At 43.9% G+C, this 18,852-nt stretch overlaps 2 protein-coding genes across 2 annotated transcripts; both read left to right on the top strand.

Moving 5' to 3' along the window:
• Window positions 1-10,749: 10,749 nt before the first annotated feature.
• Window positions 10,750-11,853, top strand: LOC119770498. The gene is made up of 2 exons (XM_038265494.1): window positions 10,750-10,904; window positions 10,957-11,853. The coding sequence occupies exons 1-2, from the start codon at window positions 10,778-10,780 to the stop codon at window positions 11,829-11,831; spliced, it is 1,002 nt and encodes a 333-aa protein (XP_038121422.1). The 5' UTR covers window positions 10,750-10,777; the 3' UTR covers window positions 11,832-11,853.
• Window positions 11,854-12,111: 258 nt separating this feature from the next.
• On the top strand, window positions 12,112-17,409 carry LOC119769125. The gene is made up of 2 exons (XM_038261024.1): window positions 12,112-12,625; window positions 17,241-17,409. Exons 1-2 carry the CDS (start codon window positions 12,112-12,114, stop codon window positions 17,288-17,290), a joined length of 564 nt encoding a protein of 187 aa, XP_038116952.1. The 3' UTR covers window positions 17,291-17,409.
• The last annotated feature ends 1,443 nt before the right edge of the window (window positions 17,410-18,852 follow it).

Below are 18,852 nucleotides of genomic sequence, written 5' to 3'. Positions count from 1 at the left end.
CATTTTCATATCTTTTATTTATCTCAAAAATTGCATTTTTTGAGCCCTACAACCTCCCAAATTTTCATCCAGATTCATAATATGTTTCTGGAGTTAGAGCCCCTAAAATCCCTAAAAAAAGGTAAAAGCCCACCTGGTGACCTTCGCCAACATTTTCATTTCTGATTTTATTCAAAATTTTTGCTACATTCATAGTACAGACCATGAGTGAGCATCTGAAACAAATTCGACATCAATCGGCAATCCCGATCAATTTTAGAACGATTTACTTTTTGCCTTTCTTACTAAAGAAAGGTATAGGTTTTACTTTAAGCCAGGACGTCATTTCTATCTTCGTAAATATGTCGATTCAGCATGAATTTTAATCGGAAAAATCGTCAAAAAATCACACTGCATCGATTTTCGACGCTTCGTCGCCAAGTCGACAAGTTGTCAAGTTGAGCTTCGAATACTGGCGCGAGAATGCTGGCGCATATATTTGCTGGCTCGACTTATACTCGTTTTTAGTAGCTTGTCTACCGATGTTTCCTACAACATGTTAGATATCGTAGCTTTTCGGTTTCTTTTGCCCTGTTTGTGTTTGCATAACTGTCCAATGTTTATTTAAAAACTTTTGTGACATAGGACATTCATCCGGCTACAATCTATTTGTTTTCCGTGGGCTCCGAAAATCGCCTAAAAGTAGACTCAATTTTTTCTTGATTCCGTAAGTTTATTTAACAGGGTTCATTGGATTCCAATAGGAGCTTTCTAAGCTTTTCATCGTTTATATCGTTTTCAAAGTTTTCAATGCTGGCGACGCCAATGGCTTTCTACCTAAGGTACTCGTGATTGAGTGTGTAATGGTGCGGTTCAATGCTGTTAATCGTTGAAATCAACGGCGTTCATATCATCGATGTCGTTGATCGTTGATTTGAACGTAATCGTAATCGCAGCCATCGTTGATTTAATCGTCAACGTCAACGGAGTCGTTGATTTAAACGGCGTTGATCAACGCGTTGATCAACGGCGTTCTTTTATAATTTTCTAGAGTTTTATGAGGAAAGAACGATTTTTTCATAAATGTTTTGATTGGGAAACATTCTCAAATTGATGTGGCATGGTTTTTCGGGGATCCGTGTGTACCAAGAGGACCGAAATGACCGGATTTTAAACGTAATTTAAGCCCTAGCTAATTGCTGGTCACTTCCATCTCCACTTATGTAAATGACACCGAGGACGGACAGTAGGGAACCCAGATATGGTCGGATTTTCACCGGAATTATTGTTCCGGCGGGTTCAGTAAGAGTCTTGCGTGGCTAAATATCGACAGAATTTGTTTTCTATGATACAATACTGCATTGACCACATGACCCATGTTACAGAACCCAGATTAAGATTGGCCAAGATGTCAAACTTCGTGACAGACCGGAGTAGCCTACTGTTGGTGATCAACTAGTTTCGATCGAATCCCAAGAGATAAATCTTTCGTGTGGTGCCGGAAACCGATCGCAGTAGGTCATAAATATTTTGTTTACTCATTGATCAATAACAGTAGGCTACTCCGGTCTGTCACGAAGTTTGACATCTTGGCCAATCTTAATCTGGGTTCTGGAACATGGGTCATGTGGTCAATTCAGTATTGTATCATAGAAAAACAAATTCTGTCGATATTTAGCCACGCAAGACTCTTACTGAACCCACCGGAACAATAATTCCGGTGAAAATCCGACCATATCTGGGTTCCCTACTATCCGTCCTCGGTGTCATTTACATAAGAAAATCCTGGTTGGACTTGGGAACAAAAGTGGAGATGGAAGTGACCAGCAATTAGCTAAGGCTTAAATTACGTTTAAAATCCGGTCATTTCGGTCCTCTTGGTACACACGGATCCCCGAAAAACCATGCCACATCAATTTGAGAATATTTCCCAATCAAAACATTTATGAAAAAATCGTTCTTTCCTCATAAAACTCTAGAAAACTATAAAAGAACGCCGTTGATCAACGCGTTGATTATCGATAATCAACGCGTTGATCAACGCCGTTTAAATCAACGACTCCGTTGACGTTGACGATTAAATCAACGATGGCTGCGATTACGATTACGTTTAAATCAACGATCAACGACATCGATGACGTTGATTCATCGATTAACAGCATTGGTGCGGTTGTAAAAATAGCTATCTCTGACTCTGTCACATTCGTAGAAGCTAAATGGCTATCTTCCTGCACCGTGCGGCACACGCGGTTCACTTATACCTCGGTTTTCTTTGCGCCTACCGCGGTGTGCGTTGTCACTGACGCATGTGAAGCTTGCTATGCTCGCGTTTGTCATAAACGCTTGTTTGATTAAGAATATGTACGATTAAAAATATTCTTTTGGTGAAAATGGCGTTTTTGTTTCTTTTGGAAATCATATCATTTATAATACTTTGCTTTCATCATAAGACTTTCTTCTTCTTCTAAACAAAGTCAATGTTATGAATTGAAAGAAGTTCTACCATCGTTATATTCTTTAGTAAGAAAGGCTCTATCTCACCCCAGGTGGGATTAAATCAGGGTTTTCCAATTTCTGTAGGTTAGATCTCAATTGCACTCAAAAACTGATCACCACATTGCTCCATGGAAAGGTATGTGGATTTTTTTCCAACCCTATTCCCTTGCGGTTGTGTCATGAAATTCATGTATACCGAAAACCAGCTGACACACCAATTTTAATGTATCACTTTAACACAAATCGTTTTCACTTCACATAAAACACTATAAATCACAACATACCAAGAAGTTTGATACCCATATTGCCCGAAATCGTATGGTTCAGTAAATGTCCTCCCGGGAGAACCTCCCTGAGGACACCGGCCACTCCAGGTTGTAGCCAGTACTGTCAAAATTGCCATTTGCATTACCAGTATTGAAATCCATGAATTTTGATACCCATATTGCCCAAAATCGTATGGTTCGGTAAATGTATTCCCGGGAGAACCTCCCTGAGGGCACTGGCCACTCCAGGTTGTGGCCAATACTGTCAAAATGGCCATTTTCATCACCAGTATCAAAATCCTAGAAGTTTGATACCCATATTGTCCAGTCTTGTATGCCCGTGGAACGAGCTATCAAGTAGGACCTTTTCTGTCAAGAAGGACCGCGAGGTTAATATCCATATTTTTTGTAAAAGGTCCTATAACCTATTTTCTTTCATATGTTTATAGGACCTAATATAAAAAAGTCGAGATATTTAAAATTGATTTAAAAATTCATTTAGGGGAACTACACCCCTTTTCAGCCTATTTCTATTATCGGCCTATCAGCATTTTGATCGTGAATTACAGCTTTCATAAAGTGTTTTTGACTGTTCCAAATTAAATTGAGCAAGCAACTCTCCATTGTTGATACATCTGAAAATGTTGATTTAATAGCGGAAAACGGAAAAAGTGATGAGAATTGGTCGAACGGCTTAGGGTGATTAAAATGGGTATATTTCCCCTAATACTATTTGTGGTCGTACAAAGGGTCATTGTACTCAGAAAAATAAGCTTTATCACTGTGAACAATAATATCAGAAATCTAAGCTTAATTTTAGGACCCAATTCGCGAAAGCGAAGAGGAAAAATTTGTTGATGAATTACACTCAAACCCCGATGCTTTGACACCAACTGTTGTCAAACGAACGGGGTATCTTTTTAGTTTGACACCCCTTTTACACGGAGTTCACATGCACTACCAAACGTTTGTTTTGATAGTATGCGTGAACGCCGTGTAAAAAGTGACAGTTCGTCACTTTTTAGTTCGACTTTGACCAACCAACGGGCCACAAACTAAAAAAGTGTCAAACGAAAAAGTGACCAACCACCGGGGGTCGAGTGTATATACAAATGATTTTTTTTAAATTTCAAAAGAATATCAGAGTCTTGAATACTTTTAAATTCATTTAAGTTGATGCGGTTGAAAGCTACGTTTAGTGATTCTTGATCATAATGATAGTAGTCACGGAACTTATAACAATAAAGTGGCAAAAACAAGATCATGGACATATAATTTTTATTTTTTTTTATTTATTTTTTTATTAGGTCTTGGGATCGGTACTGGGACCTGGTTTAGACCGAGTCGGCTTTCGTAATTACATTGTTCTTAAAGCTAAGAGTAATTACAGAGGATCTTGTGTGTAAATATTAGTGGGAGGATCCGATTTCCGGGGCCTACTCGGGGTTTGTAGGGAAGGGATTGATGCTAAAAGACAAGGCGTGGGAAGAGAAGGGGATTTTGTAGGGGTCTTGGTTTTTTTTTTTAGTTTATATTTATTCAGTTTTTCTCTTCCATGTACATTCATTCAGTTAAAATATTATTGAGTGTCCAATCACAATCGATGACTTTTCACCTCAATTTTAAATACTAGCAACTTTAATTTATTCATGAAATATTGTAGCTTTTGTTATTCAGTGATTTCAAATGTAGGAGGTCCTACATGTACAAAAGGGAAAAGGGATACCTTTAAACTAACTTACTTACTTTACTTTACTTTTACTGCTCGTACAACCTCCGGGTCATGAGCTGTCTCCAGATGCGTTGCCATCTAACTCGGTCCTGGGCTGCTACTCTCCAATTCCGCTGCGGAACTCCCACACTTTCCAGATCTTCCTCCACCTGGTTCAACCACCTTGCACGTTGCGCCCCCTCCGCCGCGTTCCAACCGGCTCTGAATTGAACACCAACTTCACCGGATTGGTAGTCTGGTTCGGTTGGCGCGCATCCAGCGCGTCCGACATTCTCGCGACGTATCCGGCCCACCTGATCCGGCCAGCCTTGGCGACTTTCCGAATGCTTGGCTTGCCGTAGAGTTGCGCCAGCTCGTGGTTCATCCTTCTCCGCCACACATTGTTCTCACGTACGCCGCCAAAGATCGTCCTAAGCACTCGCCGTTCGAAAACTTCAAGCGCTTGCAGGTCCTCCTCGAGCATCGTCCACGTCTCGTGCCCGTAGAGGACGACGGGTCTTATCAGCGTTTCATACATGGTGCACTTTGTACGCCGGGAAAGGTGACCAGACCGTAAGGTCTTGTGGAGTCCGTAGTAGGCACGACTACCGGTGATGATGCGCCTCCGAATTTCTCTGCTGCAGTTGTTGTCCGACGTAACCAACGATCCGAGGTACACAAACTCCTCCACAACCTCGAACTCGTCGCCGTCCATCGTTGCGCTCGGTCCTATGCGAGTCCTAAGGGACTCGGTTCCTTCTGCCAGCAGATACTTCGTCTTCGCAACATTCACCTTCAATCCAACCTTATCCGCTTCCCGCTTCAATTCGGTGTACCGTCTGGCCACATCCTCGAACGTTCTGCCGACAATGTCCATGTCGTCGGCATAGCAGATGAACTGGTTGGATCGGTTGATGATCGTGCCCCGCAGGTTGAAGCCCGACCGCCTCATCACACCTTCGAGCCCAATGTTAAAACAGAGGCCGGAGATACCGTCGCCTTGTCGCAGTCCCTTGCGCGATTCGATCGGGTCGGACATCGCTCCCGAAATCTTCACGCTGCACCGTGCCCCGTCCATCGTCGATTTCACTAGTCTGATCAGCTTCCCGAGAAAGCCGTTCTCGTACATGATCTTCCATAGCTCTTCGCGGTCGACCGAGTCGTACGCGGCCGTGAAATCGATGAACAGGTGGTGCGTCGGGATCTGGTACTCGCGACACTTTTGGAGGATTTGGCGTAGCAAAAAGATTTGGTCCGTCATCGATTTCCCCTCCACGAAACCGGCTTGGTACGTTCCAACGAAATCCTTTGCTCGCTCCGACAGACGACAGAAGATGATCTGAGACAGCATTTTGTAGGCCGCGTTGAGAATAGTGATAGCTCGATAGTTCTCACATTCCAACTTGTCCCCCTTCTTGGAGATCGGGCATATTACTCCCTCTTTCCACTCCTCCGGTAGCCGTTCAGGTGCTCGTCGAAGTGCTGCTTCCACCTTTCGATCACCTCACGCTCGTCCGTCAAGATGCCTCCGTCCTTATCCCGGCAAATTTCGGCCCGCGGCATGAAGCCTTTCCGGGATTGACTTAGTTTCTTGTAGAACTTGCGCGTTTCGTTGGAGCGATACAGCTGTTCCATGTCCTGGCACTCCAATTCTTCCAGGCGGCGCTTCTTATCCCGGAAGAGATGGGTTTGCTGTCTTCGCAACTGTTTGTACGACTCCTTGTTCCCACGGGTGTTGCGCAGCAGCCATTTGTCCCGCGCTGCTTTCTTCTCGTCCCAAATCGCCTGACATTCCTCGTCGAACCAGCCGTTCCGTCGAACTCGGTCCACGTACCCGATGGCGCTTGATGCCGCTGCGTTGATGGCTGCTTCCATATGGCTCCAGCAGGCCTCCAGAGGGGCTTCAGCAAGCTCACCCTCGTCAGGCAACGCAGCTTCGAGCTCCCGCGCGTACTGGGTAGCGACCTCATGGTCCTTGAGTCGCTCCAGGTTATACCGCTGCGGGCGACGGTACCGGATCTTGTTGACCTCGGACAGGCGTTGGCGCAGCTTTGCCACCACCAGGTAGTGGTCCGAGTCGATGTCCGCGCCACGGTAGGTTCTGACATCGATTATGTCCGAGAAGTGCCGACCATCGATGAGAACATGGTCGATTTGCGTCTCCGTGTCGTTTGGTGATCTCCAGGTGTACTTGTATAGGAGGTGTGCTGGAAGAAGGTACTACGTATGGCCATGTTTCGGGAGGTAGCGAAATCGATGAGTCGTAGGCCGTTCTCGTTCGTCTGCTGGTGGGCGCTGAACCTCCCAATAACCGGTCTAACTCCTCCTCCTGGCCGACTTGAGCGTTTAAGTCGCCGATGACAATCTTGACGTCGTGTTTTGGACACTTCCTGTACTCGCGGTCAAGAAGCTCGTAGGAAGCGTCCTTGTCATCGGCGTCGCTTCCCATGTGCGGGCTGTGCACGTTGATGATGCTCAGGTTGAAGAATCGGCCCTTGATTCTCAACCGGCACATTCTGTCGTTGACTGGCCACCAACCAATCACGCGCTTCGACATTTCGCCCAACACTATAAAAGCTGTCCCCAGCTCGTGTGTATTGCCGCCGCTCCAATACATAGTGTAGTCACCGTACTCCCGGTGGTCCTTCCCCGTCCAGCACACCTCCTGCAGCGCCACGACTTCGAGACCGCGGACCCGCAATTCGTTTGAAAGAATGCGGTCGCTCCCATCGAAGTTGAGAGACCTGCAGTTCCACGTCCCGAGTTTCCAATCCCTGGATCCCCGAGAATCGGGTCGGCGATTGGATCGGCTCGCATCTGGAGCTCTCTGCACTACTGTTTTACGGTGGGTGCGTGTAGCCATCACCAACCCCCTGTCTCGCCGGAGGACCGTCGTACCAAGACTGTTTAGAGTCCCACCCTGGCACTGGGACTGTTAGTCAGCCGCCCCTAACCTGGGGAACAGACGCTGTTCCGAGCCGCCCCTAACCTGGGGAACCGACGCTCGAGGGGGTCCTAACTCTATCTGGTGTAAGCCGCCCCTAACCTGGAGAACAGACGCTTACCTCAACGATGGAGCAGGACACCGGTTTCCTTGAGCCGCCCCTAACCTGGGGAACAGACGCTCGAAGGGGGGGGGGGGGTTCACTCGCCTCTATAGGAGCCGCCCCTAACCTGGGAACAGCCGCTCACGGGTAGAAGGCGTCGAAACCCCACTTGTCTTGGGCCGCCCCTAACCTGGGCTACAGTCACCCAAAAACGGGGTGGAGGGGGGGGGGGCGCACGTACGATCTGGTTGATTTAATTCACTCCACTTTAGCACAAAAAAATTTCTTTTAAATTTTCAAAAACTTTTAGTTGATTTTATTCTGCCGCACACTTTTTTCACTCCGACCCACTGTGCGTGTCGAAATTTCTTCCACACTTCCAAGCAGCTCGTACACGACGACGACGACGATACCACCACACAACACAATCGCGGTGCGAAAGAACGAAGGCGACGACGACGACGGTATTGTACTTGCCACGCGGGAAGCTCTTTATTGTTCTTGTTGTGGCTCGATTTGATCCGCAAATCGGCACAAAATACTCGCGAGAATTAGGACGGATTCGCGATCGTCGAGCACTGCTTTTAATGTCCACCGGTTCACTGCAGGTTCCGGAGAGTCTCAACGGAATTTCACGCCGCGATGTACCGGCTGACAACGATTTTCGCGATAAATTCGACGGACCGGCCGGAGCGTGACACTACACCAGCTCGTTCACTGGGCAAAACTAACTTATAAACTATATAAAGAGCGGATCAATGCAGCTGAAGACTGCAATGATTTTTGTCGAAATGCATCAATTATCTTATTGGACATAACATCCAAAGTGTCAACTTCGGCTAATTGATGAAGTTCACTGGTGCTGAACCAGGGAGGCAGTTTCAGAATCATTTTCAGAATTTTGTTCTGAATCCTCTGAAGTTTTTCTTCCTGGTTAAGCAACAGCTTGTCCAGATCGGCACAGCATAAAGCATGGCAGGTCTGAAAATGTGTTTATAAATTAACAGTTTATTCTTGAGACAAAGTCTAGAATTCCTGTTTATAAGTGGATACAAACATTTAATATATTTGTTACATTTAACCTGGATACTTTCAATGTGATCCTTGTAAGTAAGGTTTTTGTCAAAAGCAAGTCCAAGATATTTCACTTGATCCTCCCACTTTAAATATACCTCATTCATCTTTATAATGTGATGACTTTTTGGTTTAAGAAAATCAGCCCTTGGTTTGTGAGGGAAAATAATAAGTTGAGTTTTTGCAGCATTTGGAGTAATTTTCCATTCTTTCCAATAAGAATTAAAAATATCCAAGCTTTTTTGTAATCTTATTGTGATGACACGAAGGCTTCTACCTTTGGCGGAGATGCTTGTATCATCAGCAAAAAGTGATTTCTGACATCCTGGGGGCAAATCAGGCAAGTCAGAAGTAAAAATATTGTATAAAATTGGACCCAAACCCGAGCATGGGTAAATAACAAGGGAAATGCGTAATAATACCTTTCTCTGGTATCAATACCAAATTTTGGTATTCCTGGACCCTTTAAAATTTGTCTTAAGGATTATGCAAGAGCAAAATGTGCTATCATACCAATTAAAGGTATTGTTTTGATATTGCAAAATTGCAGAATTTGTCAATGGTCGAACACCACATATTGGTATTCTTTTGGTATTACAGTGTTTTATCAAATTCCTCTGAAACCATGGGAAAATTTTGACCAATTTTGACAAAATAATTAATTTTGCGCTTAAATGATGTCTCAAAGCGAATGCTTTCATTGAAAACCGGAAATTTCAAATAATTAATTTTGCGCTAAAATGACTTGAAACCAGGGGGTGGCTCATAAAAGATGCATCCGATGTGTTCGGATGCATTATAATGCATTTAAACTTGCCATTTTATTGCCTGCCTTTGCTAACCAAACGTCTTTCTCCTTTCCTTGCAGACTAAAATAGTGCCGTTGTACTGACTATCACAATAGCAGCAAGGATGAATGCCGAAGAAAGGGGGCAGATAAAGGAGCGGTTCTGGAAACGTGTCCAGAAGGTGATCGGTCTCGTGCCGCATCGAGTCATGGCCTTGCTGGATATGTTCGACCTGTCAGCATCGCAAGTCATCGCTGAGGCAAGTGTGGAATGGCCGAAACTCATCGAAGATGAAGTCAGAAAGAGTGGTGTCGAAATTTTCGATGATGCCGTAAGCCGAGGGCTCACAAGGTCAAAGTACGATGTGTTTGGCCGGCAACAGAACGATCTGGCAACATTCACTGTGCATGCCGCTGAAAAGGTTTCGATCGACAATGTAGGCAAATTGATCCGAAAGTACGGGATACGCCAATTCATCGAGGGCTCACCGGTACTAGCGAGACGGTGCCAAGAAATTGGTACAGACCAAGTAAATCCTATTGCTGACGATTCGAAGAAAATGCTTCTAGAGAAGTTGGCCAACTACTACCGTCAGCACGAGGAATGTGGTGTCGACCCCGACTACTTCGTAGACTTGCCAGTGCTTACCATTTCAAACACCGGGGACCAAGCGACAGTACGTGTTACGTGCGCAGTATGCAAGAAAACACGTCCCATGTGCAAGCGTTCTGGTGGCAATTGGGTTACGAATAATTATTACCAGCATGTTCGTACACATTTACGGGGAGTGGTCCGTAGAAGAGAAGAAGAACTGGCAAGTTCAGAAGAGGACACGGATAGCGATGGAGATGGCGCTCACGGGGATCGCGCTGTTGGTGGTGGCAGTGGAAGCGTTGAGGAAGCTGATGTTGGCGGTGGCAGTAGTGTAGCTTCGAGAAACGATAGCGTTGACGAAGCAGTTGTTGGCGATGGCAGTGGTGGAGCTTCGAGAAGCGGTAGCAATGAGGAAGCTGCAAATGATGGTGACAGTAGTGAAGCTGCTATTGTCGATGGTGAAACTGTTGTTAGCAGTGGCGATGGTGGACCTGCGGAAAGCGGTAACGATGGTACAGCTCCTGTTAGCGCTGGCGGTGATGGAGCTGCTGGTAGCGGTGTATGTCAACCGAGCAGAAAGTCGGTGGCAGACTTGATCAATCAGTATCAATACGCCGGCGAAGGTAGCAGCCGTCACCATCATCACTTGCGGGGTGGGCGTTTTCTGAGGAGTGACAACAAAACGTCGGGAAACTAGAACCACGGGACAGTGCAGCCGAATGTCCTGTGGCAACTTCCAAGGCTTATAACCTGATTAAGCTCTATGAGACCATCGCATTTAAGAGTGCATGCAAGTTACACTACACCGATGAAGAAAAGGACATGTCGTTGTATCGATACATAATGGCTGGGAAGAAGTATCATGAGTTCATGGTTGGGAATGTTCCCGGCATAAGCCGAGCTACCCTTCTAAGGCACATGGACAAACATACAACGGACATTAAAGATGGTAAGAATGTTTGGTTTAATCTTAAACCTTCATTAACTTCCTATTTTTTCAGGGGTGATCGACGCGGCGGGTCTGAAGCGTTACCTGACCGAGAACGGCTATCCGCTGACGGTGATGCTTGCGGAGGATGGGACGAGGGTTACCCCGCGTGCCCAGTACGACGAGCGAACAAACACTTTGACTGGACTAGTAGCTCCGCTTGACCACACGGGACTTCCCAAACGAAACTACTTTGACGCCAGCAATGCGCAGGATATGGCTGACAAGTTGAAAAATTGCCGACTGGCAAGCACTGCATACGTTCAACTAGCAGTACCTCTAGATCCAAATGCGGCCCCGTACGTGCTGTTCTACATGGGTACGGACAACAGCTTTACGTATGCAGATGTACTCAAGCGTTGGCTTCACACCATCGACTTGCTGAAGAAGCATGGCATCACCGTTTTTGGTATAGCTTCAGATGGGGACCCAACTCTCCTGAAGGCAATGCTCAGCATCATGCAATTGGCAGATGTACCGTGTGATGAGCTAGGTGTTAGATTTCTTTGGAAACTTGTTCAGCGCACCTATCTGTACCAAGATATAACGCACACAGTGAACAAACTAGCGCGCAAGTTGTTCAATCGCAAACGAGCGTTAATGATTGGTACATCGGTGGCTAGCGTTACCCACCTCGATGCCCTGTTGGATAAGGTTTCGAAGGACAAACACGGTCTCACGTACGGTGATCTTCACCCGACCGACCTCATGAGCTTTCGACCTACGGAAAAAGTAATGGAGGAAGCCGTTATCAACCTGTTGGAGGAACATGTGCCTGGTAGCGAGGGCACGGTAGTGCTGCTCCGCTACATGAGCGCTATATACCGAGCATATACTGATGTATCGTTGGCGCCGATTGAAGCCATCTCAATGCTCTGGTACAGTTAATCTATGGCACAATTGTTGGGTTTAAATTAAACACCGTTTATTTCCACAGGAGGCGTTGTTTTTCATGCGGGCGTGGAGGAACTGGACATTGAAGAATAGAACAAGCAGCTTCCAATGTGTGACAGCAAACACGTACGCTTGTCTTGAGATAAATGCTCACAGCCTTGTGCTGGCAGCAAGAGACTGCCGCGATCGTGGCCGACCCGAGGAATTCTTAGTGAGGTGTTTCGGCAGTCAGGACGTCGAGGGGACATTCCGGAATCTTCGATCGATGACGACAATGAACCATACCCAGACGAACCTCACTTTCAAGGAAATCGGCGAAAAGCTGCGGCGAGCTCACATGCTGCATCAAATTCAGCACCGTAACCGTATTAAGTTTCGATTCCCTGGTCATACGGGTCCGACCAACGTGTCCGTGCTACCGACACTGCCGACGGATGCTAAAATAAAAGCCGCACTAACCAGTGCTGAGGGGAGGGCATCTGAGGTCTTGGGCAAGCTTGGCCTCTTGCAGGCTGAACAATCTTTCGAGTTTAGTGTACATGCCCTCGGGGACCGGAACTGGGAAGACTTGATCGTTTCCGATAGTGAGTCTGACACGGAGGACCATGAAGACCATGAACCCGGTCAGGAGGTGTATGAAGCTAAGCATCTGTTTTCAAACTTTTCGGGCCAGATCGCGCTGCCTAACAGCACGTCCGATAAGCACATCTACCTGATACGAGATGACCACGGGAAGGTGTTTCACGTTAAGAAGAGTAGTGTAGTGTGGATGCTTACTGCGTCTAAGGGTGGATTTTCATGGATTTTTCGATGACCGACATCGAAAACGGCTTTCGATGCTCGTGGTCATATTTTGCCGAAAACTCATTTTTATCAATCAGGTTAAATCGCAAAATGGTTTGGATTGATATTTCATGGTAGTATAAGCACAAACAAACACATACCCATCGCCGGAAAGTTGCGAAAATGCGATTTTCCGACTTTTCATTTTCGATGCACGAGCATCTTTAGACGACTGACATCGAAAGCATACTCACGACCATGCTTTGCTAAAATGTCCGTGCATTGAAACTCGATGCTCGTTCAGTGCCTTTTTGCTACCTCAGCGGCACCCTAGACACAAACCTAAATAACGCTTTGAAACGCTTGGTACGGGATGGGAATGAAACTTGACGAAACAAATCTATCTGTCAAACCAGACCTTGTCAACAATCAAAACAGCTGATTTTGCATGGTGAAATGGTGGACATTGTTTTGCAGGAGGAATCCGTCCACCGGTGGTTGGATTTCGGAGCATTGTTTTACCGGAGGAATCCGTCCATCGGTGGTCGGATTTCAGGGCATTGTTTTGCAGGAGGAATCCGTTCACCGGTGGACGGATTGCCTGGCCAAGTTGACAAGAGGAACTAGTCCACCGGTGGTTGGATTTCGGTGCATTGTTTTGCAGGAGGAATCCGTCCACCGGTGGACGAATTTCAGGGCATTGTTTTGCAGGAGGAATCCGTCCACCGGTGGTCGGATTTCAGGGCATTGTTTTGCAGGAGGAATCCGTTCACCGGTGGACGGATCGCCTGACCAAGTTGACAAGAGGAACTTGTCCACCGGTGGTTGGATTTCGGTGCATTGTTTTGCAGGAGGAATCCGTCCACCGGTGGACGAATTTCAGGGCATTGTTTTGCAGGAGGAATCCGTCCACCGGTGGACGAATTTCAGGGCATTGTTTTGCAGGAGGAATCCGTCCATCGGTGGACGGATTGCCTGGCCAAGTTGACAAGAGGAACTAGTCCACCGGTGGTTGGATTTCGGGGCATTGTTTTGCAGGAGGAATCCGTCCACCGGTGGTTGGATTTCGGAGCATTGTTTTACCGGAGGAATCCGTCCACCGGTGGTCGGATTTCAGGGCATTGTTTTGCAGGAGGAATCCGTTCACCGGTGGACGGATCGCCTGGCCAAGTTGACAAGAGAAACTTGTCCACCGGTGGTTGGATTTCGGTGCATTGTTTTGCAGGAGGAATCCGTCCACCGGTGGACGAATTTTAGGGCATTGTTTTGCAGGAGGAATCCGTTCACCGGTGGACGGATCGCCTGGCCAAGTTGACAAGAGGAACTTGTCCACCGGTGGTTGGATTTCGGGGCATTGTTTTGCAGGAGGAATCCGTCCACCGGTGGTCGGATTTCAGGGCATTGTTTTGCAGGAGGAATCCGTCCACCGGTGGACGAATTTCAGGGCATTGTTTTGCAGGAGGAATCCGTCCACCGGTGGACGGATTGCCTGGCCAAGTTGACAAGAGGAACTAGTCCACCGGTGGTTGGATTTCGGGGCATTGTTTTGCAGGAGGAATCCGTCCACCGGTGGACGAATTTCAGGGCATTGTTTTGCAGGAGGAATCCGTTCACCGGTGGACGAATTTCAGGGCATTGTTTTGCAGGAGGAATCCGTTCACCGGTGGACGGATCGCCTGGCCAAGTTGACAAGAGGAACTTGTCCACCGGTGGTTGGATTTCGGTGCATTGTTTTGCAGGAGGAATCCGTCCACCGGTGGACGAATTTCAGGGCATTGTTTTGCAGGAGGAATCCGTTCACCGGTGGACGGATTGCCTGGCCAAGTTGACAAGAGGAACTAGTCCACCGGTGGTTGGATTTCGGGGCATTGTTTTGCAGGAGGAATCCGTCCACCGGTGGTTGGATTTCGGAGCATTGTTTTACCGGAGGAATCCGTCCACCGGTGGACGGATTGCCTGGCCTAGTTGACAAGAGGAACTAGTCCACCGGTGGTTGGATTTCGGGGCATTGTTTTGCAGGAGGAATCCGTCCACCGGTGGCCGGATTTCTGGGCATTGTTTTGCAGGAGGATGCCGTGCACCGTACCGTGCCGTGGACGGATTGCTTGCCTAAATTTTACTTTAATTTCTTAAATTCCAAAATTTCTAAAAAAAAAAATAAAATTTTCTTAAACTTATAAATTTACAAAGTTTTTTAAAATTTCAAAGTATTCTAAAATTTCAAAGTTTTCTAAAATTTCAAAGTTTTCTAAAATTTGAAAGTTTTCTAAAAATTTTATAATTTCTTAAATATAAAAAATATATATCTTTACTTACTTTAATTTCTTCAATTCCTTTAATTTCTTAATATTTATAATTACCTGAATATCTTAAATTTCTTAAATTTTTAAAATTTGTTAAAAAAATTTAAACTTCTTTAATATTTTAAATTTCTTAAATTTCTTAAATTTTTAAAATTTCTAAAATTTCTAAAATTTCTTAAATTTCTAAAAATTTTAAAATTTCCAAAATTTTTAAATTTTTAAAAATTTCTAAAATTTCTTAAATTTCTAAAATTTCTAAAATTTCTAAAATTTCTAAAATTTTTAAAATTTCTAAAATTTCTAAAATTTCTAAAATTTCTAAAATTTCTAAAATTTCTAAAATTTCTGAAATTTCTAAAATTTCTAAAATTTCTAAAATTTCTAAAATTTCTAAAATTTCTAAAATTACTAAAATTTTTAAAATTTCTAAAATTTCTAAAATTTCTAAAATTTCTAAAATTTCTAAAATTTCTAAAATTTCTAAAATTTCTAAAATTTCTAAAATTTCTAAAATTTCTAAAATTTCTAAAATTTCTAAAATTTCTAAAATTTCTAAAATTTCTAAAATTTCTAAAATTTCTAAAATTTCTAAAATTTCTAAAATTTCTAAATTTTCTAAATTTTCTTAAATTTCTAAAATTTCTAAAATTTCTAAAATTTCTAAAATTTCTAAAATTTCTAAAATTTCTAAAATTTCTAAAATTTCTAAAATTTCTAAAATTTCTGAAATTTCTAAAATTTCTAAAATTTCTAAAATTTCTAAAATTTCTAAAATTTCTAAAATTTCTAAAATTTGGGACCATCCATAAACCACGTGGACACTTTTTTGGGAATCTGTTACCCCCCCCCCCCCATCGTGGAAAATTGTCCATACAAAAAAAAACTTTTTTGTATGGATCGTGGACAATCACCATACCCCACCCCCCCCCTAAAGTGTCCACGTGGTTTATGGATGGTCCCTTTCTAAAATTTCTAAAATTTCTAAAATTTCTAAAATTTCTAAGATTTCTAAAATTTTTATAATTTCTATAATTTCTAAAATTTCGAAAATTTCTTAATTTTTTAAAAATTTCTAAAATTTCTTTAATTTTTTTAATTCCTTAAATTTCTTTATTCTTTTAATTTCTTAAATTTCCTCAATTTTCTAAATCACTAAATTATTTCTTTAATTTCTCATATTTCTTGAATTATTTTTTTTTAATTTCTAAAATTTGTTAAATTACTTAATTTTTTTAAATTCCTGAAATTTTTCCAATTTTTAGTCCACTCTATAGAGAATTTGCAGCTAAGCTAAAAGACACATGTCGCCACCAATGAACAAATAGCGTAAACCTATGATTTTTTTTTTAAATGTGTTTTTTTCTTCATAATCAACATTTTTATTAAACTTATGCCGGATTCGGATGAGAAAAAATATTTCCAACAATTTGGTGTACAACTTTCCAATATTTGTTTGATTTTTCTATGAGTAAACTGTAAATTTAGAAAAAGATAGTAATTTGGACTATTTGGTAAGAAAGTCTGTCAAAAATCAATAAAAATTGTTGAATATACGTAAACACATCTGTTATCAATTATAAAACTGTTTATTTCATTGATATAAACGGGGAAAATAATTTGAAGTGTTTCAAAACATGTTTTTTTTTGAAAAAGTCAAATATTTCTGCGCGCCCAAAAAATGTTCTCGTCTTTTGCGACCAATTTCATTAAGATTGATGCAGGGAACCATGAGAAATAAGCAATTTTGTTCTTCAATCCAGCAGAAAGAAATACGATTTTTGGCAAGTAACCTCATTTTGGCACCACCTACATTTGAAACACAGTCGCGCTGCAAAACCTCAATTATCTCTCATCTTTTTTGCATGATTTTTCGCAACGAACATGAGGCAAAAGGTTTTATTTAATTAAATTATGCGCTAGTCTAATCATGCGCCTTTTTGAAAAAGATTTATTGAACAACATCAGCTTATTTCAAAAGTTGTTCTGGAGTTCCGATCGCCACGCAATGCTGCTTTGTTTAGTTAAATTATGCGCTAGTCTAATCATACGCCTTTTTGAAAAAGATTTATTGAACAACATCAGCTTATTTCAAAAGTTGTTCTGGAATTCCAATCGCCACGCAATGCTGCTTTGTTTACGTTTGAATCTGTCATCTGTCCATCCTTCGTTAACTTGCATGCAAGTGTTCCTTATTCCGGAAAGTCGATTTTGGGGTTGTGTCTAAGCTAAATGAAGTAACGCAAGCCACGAGCATCGAGTTGGTTCGATGCTCGTGCTCTCGATGTCGTTGCACAATCCATGAAAATCCAGCCTAAGGTTCAGGAAAAAGCTCGTATGATACGTTACAAACAGCCCATGCCTAACTAGGGCAAGCTAGGTTGATTAGGTTCATAAGTAATACATATTATATCATGTCCGTACTCTTGGAGTGTTCTTTACTATCCATGATGACACTCTGACTATGCAACCACTAAGGTGGTTGAATAGCCAGGGAGTGTTATAACCGGGTGTTTGTAGTTGCCTATTTACTGGTCTCTACAAACATCCGGTTTATACTCTTTATACAATGTTGCCCCTAAATGTATGCAACCCATGAAATGCACAAAAGTTTCAAAATTCGTCTAAGTCCCGGAAATGGGAAAGTGTTCATTCCTGTGATGGCACCACTGAGCTGAAGTGAGATGAGTACCCACAGTTGTCTGGGTTGGGTTAGTTTGAGGCGAAGTTCGCCTACTTGGAGGTGAAACTTGCCTATAAGGAGGTATAGTTTGCCTATACGGAGGCAAGGTCTGCCTATATGGTAAAGTGGAGGCCAAATAGGATTACTTGGAGGCGAGTTTCGCCTACATGGGAAAAAAGTTCACCTAAATTGGCAAAATTTGCCTAAGTCTGGCATATGAAAAAGGTTGACATGGTAGGCAACCTCGGGTGCGCATCCGTACACTTCGAAGGAATGTACCGTCCTAGGACTGGGAACATCGTGTGCGCAAACCCGCGTACACCCCATATACGCGGACTGGTGTACGTGGACTGGTGTACGCCGATGAGCTTAGGTACCGGTATCCACGCTGAGACAAGGTTTACTTAAGTGGAGGCCAAATAGGATTACTTGGAGGCGAGTTTCGCCTACATGGGAAAAAAGTTCACCTAAATTGGCAAAATTTGCCTAAGTCTGGCATATGAAAAAGGTTGACATGGTAGGCAACCTCGGGTGCGCATCCGTACACTTCGAAGGAATGTACCGTCCTAGGACTGGGAACATCGTGTGCGCAAACCCGCGTACACCCCATATACGCGGACTGGTGTACGTGGACTGGTGTACGCCGATGAGCTTAGGTACCGGTATCCACGCTGAGACAAGGTTTACTTAAGTGGAGGCCAAATTGATTACTTGGAGGCGAGTTTCGCCTACATGGGAAAAAAGGTCACCTAAATTGGCAAAATTTGCCTAAGTCTGGCATATGAAAAAGGTTGACATGGTAGGCAACCTCGGGTGCGCATCCGTACACTTCGAAGGAATGTACCGTCCTAGGACTGGGAACATCGTGTGCGCAAACCCGCGTACACCCCATATACGCGGACTGGTGTACGTGGACTGGTGTACGCCGATGAGCTTAGGTACCGGTATCCACGCTGAGACAAGGTTTACTTAAGTGGAGGCCAAATTGATTACTTGGAGGCGAGTTTCGCCTACATGGGAAAAAAGTTCACCTAAATTGGCAAAATTTGCCTAAGTCTGGCATATGAAAAAGGTTGACATGGTAGGCAACCTCGGGTGCGCATCCGTACACTTCGAAGGAATGTACCGTCCTAGGACTGGGAACATCGTGTGCACAAACCCGCGTACACCCCATATACGCGGACTGGTGTACGTGGACTGGTGTACGCCGATGAGCTTAGGTACCGGTATCCACGCTGAGACAAGGTTT

The sequence above is a fragment of the Culex quinquefasciatus genome, chromosome 3 (genome assembly GCF_015732765.1).
Source record: "Culex quinquefasciatus strain JHB chromosome 3, VPISU_Cqui_1.0_pri_paternal, whole genome shotgun sequence".
NCBI lineage: Eukaryota > Metazoa > Arthropoda > Insecta > Diptera > Culicidae > Culex > Culex quinquefasciatus.
Note: the sequence above shows the minus strand (reverse complement) of the source record. Positions and strands in the feature narration are given on the sequence as shown.